We start from the raw sequence: 13,542 nt of genomic DNA, 5'->3' as shown, positions 1-13,542 counted from the left end.
ATATGGAAATTTATGAAGAAAGAATGAAGTGTGCATAATCCCAGCAGTGCCTGCTGCTTACCTGGTGTATTTCCTTCCCCTCTCCCCCCAGGCCTGCAGGAGTCCTGGACTTTACAGCCTTCAGTGTAAAGAACTGGTCTGGAGGGAGTGTTCACCGGGGAACTAAATTTAATTAGCACTGAGCCCATGACCTGCAGGCAGTGTTCTCGGTGCTGTGTACACAGTGCTCAAAACAGACCAAAAAACAACAAAAGGAAATTCTGCCCTCCTGGAGTTCATATTCTCATAGAGGGAGATAGACAATAAGCGGAATAAATAAGTAAATCATATGTGATCTTAGAAGGTAATAAATGCCATAAAAAGAAATGCATCAGTTGAAAGATAGAAGGAGTGCTGGGGGAGGGAGAGGGAAGACCTCACTGAAATGATGGCCTTTGACCAGGATCTCTGACCTCATGTTGCACAGAGTCTAGCAAGGGAGTGTGCACCTGGGAGAGCCTGGGGTACAGGCAGGTCGTCCTACTTTCTTGTAATAATCTTTTCTGAGAAGTGTATTGGGTGGGAAGAGACCACAGAAAGTCATGAACTCTAATAGTATAGCATTGCCGCATGATGATGATGATGGTGATGACGACGATGATGATGGTGATGACGATGGTGATAACGATGATGATGGTGGTGATGATGACGATGATGATGACGATGATGATGGTGGTGGTGGTGGTGATGATGATGATGATGACGACGATGATGACTATGACAATAATGGATATTTTTGAACACTTAGTAGTACTTTCATCTCTTTTGCCCTAGTCTCTTTTGCCCCTCCTAATAATTGTGTGCTGCCCATGTCTTCTTATCCCCTGATTTTTGAGGGGGAAACTGAGACACCAGAAGTTCAGGACCGGGCCTGAGGTTCCATACCTAGTAGACGGTGGCACCTGGAGACCCACTAGCCCAGCCCTCATGCTGTGAGAAGTTGGGCACACAGTTGTCCTACCACCAGCTCTTGCCTGCGATTGGTACTCACTCAGCCTAGGTCAGTGTGTGGAGACAGTGGTTGTTTCAGCTCAAGGGCCAATGTCAGAAGCCCCTCCCACCTTTTACCTTCCTTGGTCTCATAAGGTTTTCTGAAACCTCTTCGTTTCCCTCCTCCTGCAGTTTGTCCATTGTTGTGCTTTACAGCCCCATCATCATTTTCATGGGGCTTCCATTTTGCCTGCCTTAGGCCGGGGTCTCTGGCTGTGTGATCACAGTTAAGGAAAGCAGTGATTTTAATGCACTTGCCCCATGCACCCTTGCCTTAACAGATAAAAGTGCAACCTCTCCTCAGCATTTCTTCTTTGTCTATTTAACTAAAACTTCATTGTTTTTTGTAAATCCTATGGAGATTGTTTTTTCTTGTTGCTGTTGTGTGCTTTCTATGGTTAATTTTCTGATTTTTTTTTTTTTACCTTTTTATACTATAACATTTTGACTCTAAAAATGATAATGGCACTAATAACAGTTAACCTTTACGAAACACTACGGTGTGGGAACCAGCCTCGAGCCTCAGGCAGATCAGGCGGATGCATCCCTCTGTGACCAGGCTCCGTGGGAGGATCACAGGCTGCACAGAGGGAGGCTTCTCTAGGAGGGAAGGGGGGAGATTGGGATGACACCCACCAGGGGATGCCTCAGATGATGACGTTGGCAAATGTGAATATACTAATTAATTGAGTAAGGACAACAGTAATGAGGCCTCATACATCGTATTCTTCTCAAAGCACAGTCACAATCTGTCTTTTTTGGTGCCTCATTTAAACCCTATCAGGTAGGCAGGGAAGGTTTGTTTTCCTATTTCACAAATATGGAATCAAAAGCAATGGAGTTTTCATGACTTAGCCAGGGTGACCCAGCTAATTAGTGGAGCACCCAACACCGGGACCCTGATCTTCAGGCTCCTGGTTCGTTCACGGTTTTTGACTTTACCCTTCTACCTGTGCTGGATATAAAAATGCTATCGTGTCATCATGAAGGTCTCTCTATGCTGTAAAGGTGTCCACATTCTAATATCCTGACTTCTATCAAGCAGTGTCTAAGTTGTTTCCTACCAACCAGTCTATGTAATGTAGGTTGTAACAATTATATAACCTATTCCTGCATTTTGGATCCAGATTCACCTGGATACCAATTAGACTTGTGGTTTGTCTCCTTCATCTCTGTCTCTATCTCTACATCGACCGAGTTGTCAAACTAAGGTTATGAGATCGTGACTTGTGACCTCACCAGTCAGTCATCTGGAGCCTTCTCCCTTGCCATTATCTCTTCCCATCCTCTGCGGTGAGCTGCAGGCCCATCACAAAGGGGCAGGCTCGCATTTGATCTCTGAGCCGTCTGATGTAACTGCGTGGCCATATGCTGTACTTGTACACACTCATCAGCTTCTCTCTGTTTTAAAACATTCCTCCAAATCCCTTTCTTGATGCCGATGGGGAATTGGATTAGCCTCTGTCTAATGTGGTTAGATGTCTTCTAATCTAGGTTTTCAGAACCCAATTTCACATGTGAGACGGGGCTTCCTGTCCTTTTCTCTTTTCTTTCTTTCTCTTTGAAGAACCAGGGCAGTAAATCCTCACATTGTGAAAAGGTATATTTTACCTGCTTTCTTGACATAAGTCTGAGAACTTAGAGTTGCAGCCTCAACAAATTCAATTGCACTTTTTCTTTCAACTCAGATTTGATGATCTTCAGTGCGCCTTTTGAGAAAGATCGTTTTTCAAAAGGTGCATCATTTGCATCGTTGAAACATGACCCCAAGTCTAGCTTCTGCCGCTTGTCTTCTTTTCTTGACCCAGCTTTTGTTCTGAGCCTGTTACTGAAATTCTTTTCAGTAAGGCCACTGGTGCTCACATCCCTAAAGGCCACGTCCAGTGGATACTTGTTAGGCCGTATCTTATTGGATTTCTTAGTGCACTCGACGCTGTCATCCTCCCTTCATGTAGGGCATTATTCCCTAGACTCTGTGACTCCAGACATTCCTGATTCTTTTATCTGCTGTCATTCTTTCTTGTCCTTCTTCATTGGCTCATCTCCTTCTACCTGTCCCCTGTATTCCAGCATGCTGTTCTAATGCTGCTTCTCTTCCCACGTCGCACATTCTCTTACAATGGGTATGTTCCGTCCTAGGGCATCTGCTAGTTGCCTGTGCTCAGATCTGTATCTGTAGCCCAGAACTTTCCTCTGAGTTTTAGACTCATGTCCCCAACCACATTCTGGACCTGCCCTCCTGTATGAGCAGAGTTCTGTACCCTCACCCTCTCTCTCTCTATCCGTAGAACTTCCTCCACAGCTGGCGGAAGGCCTTCCCTCTGTGTCATCCATGCTGGAAACTTGGGAGTCATCCCGGAGGCTCTGCATCTCTGTCTTCTCACACAGCATCTCAGTCATCAAGTCTGACTGATTTTACCTGTTCTATCTCTCTGACACCCTCTCTTCCTTTTCCACTTTTTTGTTCCACTCTCTCATTTGAGGCCCTCTGTCTCTCTTGTCTGCACCACTGCAACAACTGGACAGTTGGTTCCCCACTTCCAGTCTTGTTCTTTTCAAATCCACCTTCTGTTAATTTGCAGAGTGATAAATCTAAACGTGAAGTTGGCGTATCACCCCCCTTGCTTGACACCTGCTGGAGACTCACGTCACTGAAAGTCGCTTTCCTGACATGGCACACACCCACTGTGATCTGGCTGTCTCGTCTTCTTAACATCCGTCAGTCCCTGTCCCATCGTGGTACTCCAGGAACTGCCTACATTTCTCCCAGCTCACCTTAATGTTTCTCATTTTTAGAAGTAGATGGTTAGATCTGGGCTGCCTTCTTTCAGGAAATCCAAGAATACCAAACCGTGTCCCTCCCGATGGAGCTCCCAGGGCAGACAGATGCTCAGGAAATAACGGCGAATGGGAAATCCCATCATCTCGTTATTGCTGGCTGGGGCTGGGGCCTCAAATCCAGTGCAGACCAAGTGATCAGGCTGGGAGACTGTGACACTTTGGGCAAATTCTTTAGCCATTCTGCACCTCAGTTTCCTTATCTGTAAAATGGGGATAATAGTTGTATCTACCACATGAAGTTATTGTGAGACTTACAGGAATTAATCCATACAAAACACTTAGACCTATCTGGTATATGGTATCTATCAGTAAATGTTAGCTAAAATAGTAATAATTATTATGTTAGATTGCATTGCTTAATAACTCCAGTGCAACACTGGACAGTAGGCAAGACAGTGCGTCCCCTGCCTTGTTTTTGATTCACTTTCTTTTTTGACCACAGGAAGAACTTGATGTTTTGTTTCACAGGAACTATGCTACTGTTGCCTGCTTATATCTTCCTCCTAAGTCTTGGCCAGACTCCAGCCTGGAAGCTCGCAATAAATAACTTCCCTTTTGAGATCTAGCGTCATTTGCTATCTGCAAGTGTCTGACTTAGAAACCAAGTTTTATGATTTAGTTTACTTAGATAGCGTTTAATCTTTGCAACTGATATCTAAGTCCAAAAACTCGTGTGTATTGAGAGAATCACGAATCTCTTTCATTCGTCATTGTATCCCTGGGTGAGAGGACAGTGCCTGACTCACAGTAGGAGTCAGTAAATAATACGCTTCATACATGAAATCTCAAGACCTGCGATATTAATAATGCAGTCAGACTATGTCTGGCAGTGGGCGTGGGGATACCATCCGCCCTTTCTTCCTCCTCTGTCTCCTGCCCTGCGACAGCCCCAGCAGACTTCCCTGCTGAAATGTGGCAACGCCTCACCGGTCCAAACTCATTTTGTTTGAAGGGCCCAGATGTGGCTCAGTTACCACAATTACAGAGAGAAGATTCCAAGTAGAAGTTAGGTGGTGACAGATTTCATGTAAAGATTAGGATGGGTGTAAGGAAGTAGAAGACTAAGAAGGAAAGAAACAGGGAGGTTTATCTTCCTAAACCCCAGAGCTGTTGAGCAGTGCAAGGGGCTGCTGTGGGTTTCGACCTCCCCTGCGTCTAACAGAGGCTGAGATCACAGCCTGTCAGAGGCTACAGAAGAATGTTCCCTTATGGAGGGAAGATAGGGCAAAGTGAGTCTTTGAAAGTGTCCCTTCCAACTTCAAGAATTGAAGATTTTGATAGAAATTGTTAGCTCAGAGACCAATGTCTCATTTGTGCTCACTGGTACGTTTTTTGCCTATCTGCTCATGTTTTGGCAGTTTTTCTCCGCATTAGCCATTCTACCAAGGATTGGGCGTGGGGAATAAAAGGAGCTGAACTCTCATGAGGCGTTTACCTGCTTTGCCACGAGAAGGATGAAATTGGCTCTCGAGCCTGAAGTTTGGTTTGCAGGACGATTTCTCACTTTAGCTGCCCTTTCCTGCCTCTTGTGCCACTGACCACCCAGTGTGGGCAGTGGAGCATTTCAGCTGTTCTTTTTGATTCCTGTGTAAATGCTAACGTTCCAAAAATAAAATTTCATTATATTTGCTTATTTAGAGATGAAAGAACTTGAAAATGTTGTAGCTTTTATTTTAACTTTGCAAATAATCATATATTGGCTTTTAGACCTTTTAGTTGCTGCTCAGTAGACAGATGAGAGATCCTGACTAATTTTTGCCTTTGTCCCAGGTCCTTTTGCTTAATAAACCCATGTGGGCCAAACCGCAGGGTTCTCTTACATGAAGGACTGAATGTAGCACAAATCATCCTGGGACCAAAGGGTGGCCTTGAAGTAGGGTGGGTTCCCCTGGGTATGGTTCAGGGCAGGATGGGTCATCAGATTAACTTCTCTGTGTCCTCCTCTCTGAGAACAGCCCTCCTGGGAGTGACAGCATCTCCTTTATAGGACAGGACGGCACCTTTCTCTTTGCTGGAGTGACAGATGGAGAGAAGCAGGGGCAGTTTCTGCAAAGGTTTCCAAGGAAGCCCAGGCAAGACTCAATAATTAGTTGACTAGTAAGAGAGAAGGAAAAGTCTAGGATGACGCTCAGGTTTCTGTCTTTGGGTGATTAGCTGGTTTTGCAGAAAGATAGTGAGTCTGGAATTGTGTGTGTTTATTTTGAGGTGCCCACAGAGCATCCCTGTAGAGACACCTGGGAGACAGTTGAAAATTCCTATCCGTGGTTTGGCAGAGCCCCCAACTGGAGATATATCAACATGTAAAAATGACTTTTGGAACCACGGCAGAACAATACAGGCTCAAGGACAGAACCTTGGAGAAAGCCGGCGTTTCACACCGGGCCCGGGACGCAGAGCTAGTAAAATAAACCGAGAAAGTTCAGAGCCCGGGAAGGAGAACCTGGTAATAAGTGATGTCACCATGTCACAGATGTCACAGTGGGAGGTGGCAGCCAGCTAAAGGAGCTGGGGAGGGAGTGGGTATGAGGTCTGAGAAGAGAGTGCTGCCCGCACCTGCAGGAGTGGTTTGCCGGGGAGACCTGGAGGCCTGAGAAGGGAGGTGCAAACGGGGAGGCTGTGGAGGTGTGTAGGAACTGCTCTTGAGGAGGGCGCGGTGGGCGGGCCCTGAGAGCGAGGAGTGCAGTGGCGGAAACAAGGACAAGGGAGCTGGTTTTCTCTTCATTTTCTTCCCTCCCTCCTCTCTCTCTCTCAATGGGAAGACTTCAGCACATCTGTAGACTTGACAGGGAGAAACCTGTCAACCATCGAAAGGGGACTGATTAAAGCATCAGAGAAGAGAGGACGTTCCCCCTACTTGTGGGTGCATTTGCCTTCAGAGACCCACTTAGCTCCTCTAGGTGAGAGTGGTGAAAGACTGATGCAGTGGACAGTTGAGGAGTCAGGGCGGGTTTTGGGGTTTTAATAGACACAGTGTTACATGAGCTCCCACAGGCACAGCAAGAATTGTGACCAGTTGCTAATAAAAACAATAAGAAATGCTTTCTATGGCATCTTCGATATCAGTTTATGTTATATCATTTAATTTTCACAACAACCTTACAGGTAGTATTATTGTCCCCATTTTACTGGTGAGAAGTTCAGTCTCAGAGAAGTGTCACTACTTGTCTGAGGTGCCATTGCTGGTCAGTGCCAGCACTGGTGCACTTGCTCCATCTGAATGCCCTGCACCCTGAGTGTGGCTGCCATTGTGGGCTGCTCCGTGCTCTTCCGTTCCTGCTGGGTCAGGAAGCTGCTTGTGTTACGAGATGGGCCCTGAAAGCAGAAGTGGAATTGGTGTAGCACTGTGCTGTCCAGTGGATCAGCACATGGTTCAGAAGGACGTTTTAATATTGTCCCGACCAGGAGTAAGGGCGTGGGATATGACAGTGCTCTGGACGTACATTCTCCACCCAGCCGATGGCCAGGCCTCACTGGGCTCCCCAAGAAGTCTGAGCAGGCACCCTTTTCCCCCTCGCCTCTCTTTGTGAGTCCCCAAGCAGTATGCAAGATGGCACTCAGGGCTGCACCACCCTTAACCTGGAAGTGCCTTGTCTTGCCCAGCTAGAAATAGATTTACTGGAAATAGATTTTACTAGGCAGATCTCCCTTATGGTGGACAACGATGGATTGACCCTTCTGTATATGCAAGTGCTTGCAGGTAAATATGGTGGAGGAAATCATTTAGCAAAGAAGCAACTAGATCAGGGAATTAATTGCAAGGGGAGCTACTTTGAAAGACATTCACTTAAAAAAAATAAAAGTGATAGATTACTGTATTGCTTTTTTTTTTTTAATTTTTTTCTTGAACAAGAACTATAAATTTCTATGAAAGAAAAGAAATGAAACCAACCTCATTAGGCAGAGACAACTCCTACACTAGGGACACCTTCCCCAGCTACTTGGTTGGTTCCTGCAAAGGCAGGACTGAACATGCTGAGGTTGCGTTTTTCCCTAGAGCTTATCCCAAAGGGACGGCTTGCTCATCCCTGGCCACTTGGTTGGTCCCTGCAGAGGCAGGACTCAACATCCTGAGGTCATGTTTTTCCCTAAAACATGTCCCCAGGGGACGGCCTGCTTGTCCCAGGCTTTCAGGGTATCAGATGCTCACAGACAGAAGAGTATCGATGGAGGACGTTTGAGGCGAGTTGTGTCTCTTCCTTTTCTTTTGGGCTTGCTCTCACCCGGGGCTCCCCTTCCCTAACCCCTCCTCCTTGTCTCTACAGCCTTTCCGCTGCGCCCATTGCCATTACTCGTGTAACATATCTGGCTCTCTGAAGCGACACTACAACAGGAAGCACCCCAACGAGGAATACGCCAACGTGGGCACCGGGGAGCTAGCGGCCGACGTGCTCATCCAGCAAGGTAGGTGGGCCTGCTAGTTTCCTGCGAGGCCAAGTCCCCGATGAGAAGAGCTGTGACATCCTACAGTTCAATCCTAATCCCTGAACGTTTAGTTTTGTTAGTTCTTCATCATCATTATTGTTGTCATCATCTTCCTGCTCACTGTCATGTGTCAGCATCACTTATTGCCAAGATTATATTAGAGCAACCTTAATGGAAATCTAAAATGAAAAAGGTAATAATTTACCCACAAATTTTACCAGCCTCCCCATAACGTTCATTTATCAGTATTGCCTTCTGTTCTTTGTCCGTGCATCCATTTTGCATAAATGAAAGTTCGTGGCTTACTTTCTTTACTTGACATTGATTACCATAAACGTTTTGTTTTCCTTTGGTACACTGTCTTCTTAATGACAATTTCTAAGGGCTTTTTGTAATACATCATCAAGTGGAAGCACCTCATTTTATTTAACCGTGCTCCTGTTGTTGAAATTGTGGAGTTTCCAGATTTTTCTTTTATTGCAATTATAAATAATGTGATGGTAAACGTATTTATAGGTGAGCTGCTTTAGATTATACAAAAATATTTATTGAGTGCTCAGATTACTTATTCATCCTGAAAGGGAAAAACCATTTAGAACATTTAAACTAAGGAGAATGGATGAAAACCTCTAATATTATTGAAGAGTTTGAGGGTTTTTTTTGTTTTTTTCAATAAATAATCACATATTCCCACTTGAGAGGGTTTAGCTCATGTGCTGTTGCCATATGGAGAAATGCAGTTGTATTTATATTTGTACTGTAGTAATTCAACTAAAAAATGATTACTGCTTACAGTATGTCAGTTCCTACTCTTTCTTGAGTCCTGTGACTGTTTGAAGCTGAAGACAGTTTTAGGAACCTGCCTCTGGTAAACAGAGATGTGGAATGGTAAACTTGGCTGCAGCTGAGGATGCTCCAAGTTTCCTGGTGCGGCATGAAGCTCTGCTTGCTGTGACTGCCATGAAATGCATCTTCACGTAAAACAAATGAGTTAACCGTATCCTTCAGCGCTGTCGGTGACAGGGCTGCTGTTTGCAAATAGATGAACAGCATGAAGGACTCAGGGTAATTTTAAAGCATCCATCTGGGCTAACGGGGAGCGTGTGCCTGGTGTTGCCTTTAATGGCAGTTTCCTAGTTCCATGGAGCTGGAGAGCAGGATGTACAGTGGGGGGTCCTGGCTCAAACCTGTATGCTCCTTGTGTAGCTGTGCCACTTGGACATGTTACCGACCCTCTCCACCTCAGGCCCTTCACCTAAGAGCGGAGTTCATAGCAGCCATCTCACGTGCTGAGAGAATACGTGGGTGTCTGGCACTCAATACATTTTCATTCCTTTCTTTTGTATTTTTTTTTCTGAAAATATCTAAGACCTCTAGAGCCATTGCATGATTTTTGACAACACCCCCGTCCAGGAATCACAGAGGGGAGAAGGATTGCCTTGGAGTCACAGTAAATCACTGGAATAGTGGGCTAAAATTTGTTTTAGCATCCTTCACACTCTCGGATTGGGTTAGCAGAGAATAGACATTTACTGTGGCTGTTGGGACAGGCGTGGAGATCTGATTGATGATGCTGTCATTGCTCTGTGCTTCCAAACTTGCACCATTGCCTTGCAAAGAATGTTCTGAGGTCGAACTGTTTCATGCCCTAACTTTTCAGTTAACTTTCTAAGACTCTCCATTATTGATTGGCCTTCTCTGGCAGGGTCTGGGTTTTATCTTTAACCTTTGCAGGGGTATTTTTGATCTTCTTTATATATTATGAATTTCCTATGCCCTCTTCAAGGGGCATGTTGAAGAAGGAAACAACTAAATGTCTCCTGGCTCTTAAGAGACATTGTGCCATTGTGTTTTGGTGGGAGGACAGTCTCTGAAATCAGATAGCTGGTTGAATATGAGCCCAGCTTAGAAATCTCAAGAGCACAAAGCTCGCACTGTGCTTATGTCTGGACAGGGAAGCGGAATGGAGGGAGAAAGTGGAACTGGATAAAATTGCTGTGTTTGGAAATGCTGAGTCATCTGTTACCACTGGAATTTTTCATTTTCTTTTGATTAATTTCAAGTAATTCTCCCCCTTCCCACTTGGTTTTATTTTCCTCTTCTGCTCACTCATCAAAAAATAACTTCATGGGACTTTATAATTTCTTGTTTTGATATAGAGGGATATGTGTTGAAATGATAGCATAATTTAAAAAACATGAATAAAATGTAGTTTTCTCAAAATAACAATATAGTCTCCTTAACCCAAGTGCAAGGACTTCTTGTCCGTCACCTCTGTTTAAACGATGTCATGCTGTGACACAGGCAAAGCCATCAGTTGTTGGAAAAGATTCTCCTGCCCACCATGCTCCGGGCTTTGAGGAGGGTGTCAGTGCACAGTGCTGTAGAGGAGGGAGGGAAGAAGGCCAGAAGGCTGAGGTGTTCCCGGATCAGACATTTCTGTTCCTGGTAGGTTTCTGAGGGAAGGGACCATCGTGTTTTCCATGGTGTTTGGGTTATTTTCAGTGTGCTCCAGAAGGCCCCTGGAATGAGGGCTGCTCAGGCATCCACTGAGTGTTCTGTAAGTGTTTAACAGCTGGCTCTCCCGGGGTGGGAGGGGGACAGGGGGTGAAGGGACTGATTTGTAGCCTCTGCCAATTTCTGTGGTGTAAATATTTCCACCGTGGCCAATTCTAAGCTACTGACGTGATGTCACTGAACTGGGAAGAGATGTGAGCCGATTGAAGCCAGCTCCAGCACAGCTCCGGTCCTGAGGGCACAGGGGTGACAGTGCCAGCAACGTGCCAGCTGGGTCCCTTCAGGATGTACCAGTTCCCTCAGAACTCTGGGTACTTTTTGGCAATTAGACTTGCACTGAATGCTATGTAAATGTTTTATTCCCTGTTTATATTTTACGTACTTCTGATATTGTGAAGGCAGATTGGACAATCTCTTATCTATTCTTCTCAGCCCATCACTTGTTCATTAATATGGCTTTGAGGCATTTTCCTGCGGAAATACACATTTTCATGTTGTATTGCTTCAGTGGGCCTGCCCCTTTCCTCCCCTTAAAATACGCCTGATGGAGCTAGCTCAAGAGCTGGTCCACTAAACCACAGGTTGTGAGAGGCGTAAGCAGCTTTGGTGCTAAGCTTCAAAATTATTAGCTCACTCCTGGAGCTCACAGCGGGATAAAGAGGGGACTTAGCAGGCAGGTCATTTTCCAGTGACCTCAAGGCACTCCTTCATGTCGCTCCAGGTTATTGGCACAAGCACGGGGGTGGGAGTACGATGGTCTCTGATCACTGTGGCCCTTGGACCAGTTACTTAACTTCTCTGAACGTCAGGTTGCACATCTTCAGAGAAGAGGGGCTGAAACCTGCCCAACGGTCATGCAAAGATTAGATGTTATTCTCTCAGATTCCAGACCGTGCCTGACGTGTGATGAATGGTTCATGGCTTGATGAATGGTTCAAATTTACTGTCATGTTTATTCCCATATTCCTTCGTTACCACGTATCTCTTGAGCTCCTTGTGTGCCCAACACTGTGCTAGGCCCTGGGATGTGGTGGCATTTATTATTATTACTGCCTGGATTGGAGACGAAGGCTGGGCGGCTCCGCCATGCCTCCATGTTTTGCGTATTTTGACTACAACAGAAAGTATGCAGGGCCGGCCCCGTGGCTTAGCGGTTAAGTGCGCGCGCTCCGCTACTGGCAGCCCGGGTTCAGATCCCAGGCGCGCACCGACGCACCGCTTCTCTGGCCATGCTGAGGCCGCGTCCCACATACAGCAACTAGAAGGATGTGCAGCTGTGACATAGAGCTATCTACTGGGGCTTTGGGGGAAAAAAAAAGAATTAAAGGAAAGTATGCGTTACTTTCAACAGTACACATGTTGCTCATGGGAGGAGAATGAGCTGCTTCTCCCAGATGCTGACCCTTCTCTCAGGCTCCTGATTTTAGAGGATCATTGAGACAAGAGAAACAATGAGAGGGAGGGGGTCAAGGAGAAGGCTTGGTTTGTGGCATCTGCTAAAATCTTTGCATTATTTTGAACTACTGTATTAGGAGAATGTCAGTATATGTACATTGTACCTTGGATGTATATTCATATCTTAGTTTTTCGCACCAGATTCAGGGAAAATAGTATAGAAGAAAATCCAGAAACTGTCAGGTAACACAAAAGTCATTCGTCTGATTTTTGACGTTTTTACTTTAAAATTGTTTTTAGTAGGACCTAGATTCCGTACATTATTGGTAGATGCTTCCAGTGATGTGATTTTATGCTCTGTTATTGGTTGTTATTCTGTATGTTAATTTCTCTCTCACAAAGGCCCTGTGAGGTTAGCATCATCATTCCTATTTTAAAATGAGGAAATGCTGGGAGGGAAAAATGACCAGCTCAGGCCACAGGGTGAGCAGGTGGCTGAGCCCAACCTGGCTCCAGATTCAGAGTCTGGTTTCTCAGCACTGATGGGCTGGTATCCCTGACGTTTGTCTCCAGTTTGCCCTTGTTAAAGAGGAGGAGGAGGCATGGTGCTATGCTAGGATGCCAATAGGTTCGCTTTGCTAGCGGACCCATGATAATGTGTTGAGAGGTTACACACACATCGAGGGCTGTGGACTTTCTCTCATTTCTTTGTCTCATTTCTTTGTCTGGTTGTTAATCTGACCCGAGGCTGACTCTGGGATCTCTCTCACTTTGCACCACTTCCCTGTGGTTGTCCAGAGGATCTCAGATCCTAAGATTTGCGGGAGTATGTGATGGGACCAAGAGGGATGGTGGAGACCTTGTTTAGGCTCTGTTTGCCAAGTGGTCCTCGTGGGGGTTCAGGGCATTGGCCTGGCTAATAATAAAATGCACCATGTTTTCCTTCTGCTGAGTTTTCCTTTACACTGTTTTTTGGGGGATCTTGTGGGAAGGGGGCTGGAGTTGAGACAGGATTCAGATATCCTTGGGTCCATAGCCAGATATTACCTAACAGCGTGCACGTCACCAGGAGCCCTCTCCCTCAGTGCTTGCATGTGATCCCTCTTGATTACTACCCTGAGTGCATTTCTTGGTTCTGAGCTGGGGCTCTGGCTGGGCCCCAGGACAGGCGCCAGATTAAGAGACAGCAGGAAGTGAGAATGCCAACAAAGTCCAATTCCATATCTCGCTTGTCAATATTGTAAAATCAAATTGCTCTGTATCCACTTTGCTTTGATAGTTGAGCTGCGTTTGTTTCAGTTACCCTGTAGCGCCTGTGTGAGTTTCCTATCGCTGCTG

General features: G+C 45.7%; 1 protein-coding gene across 7 annotated transcripts in view; it reads left to right on the top strand.

Moving 5' to 3' along the window:
- The window catches only part of ZFAT (zinc finger and AT-hook domain containing), a 203,333-nt gene that overhangs the window by 146,806 nt on the left and 42,985 nt on the right, over positions 1 to 13,542 (top strand). For 6 of the 7 annotated variants that reach the window (XR_009223314.1, XM_058564974.1, XM_058564978.1 and 3 more), the window contains exon 12: positions 8,133 to 8,271. Coding sequence is in view for 6 of the 7 variants with exons in the window: in XM_058564974.1 (XP_058420957.1) it covers positions 8,133 to 8,271 (139 nt within the window). In the remaining variant the exon portion in view is untranslated. Of the gene's footprint in view, positions 1 to 6,075; positions 6,234 to 8,132; positions 8,272 to 13,542 lie in introns of those variants that run through there. The other variant, XM_058564979.1, reaches the window with a different exon arrangement.

The sequence above is a fragment of the Diceros bicornis genome, chromosome 21, assembly GCF_020826845.1.
Source record: "Diceros bicornis minor isolate mBicDic1 chromosome 21, mDicBic1.mat.cur, whole genome shotgun sequence".
Classification (NCBI taxonomy): Eukaryota; Metazoa; Chordata; class Mammalia; order Perissodactyla; family Rhinocerotidae; genus Diceros; species Diceros bicornis.
This window is presented reverse-complemented; position numbering and strand designations above follow the sequence as displayed.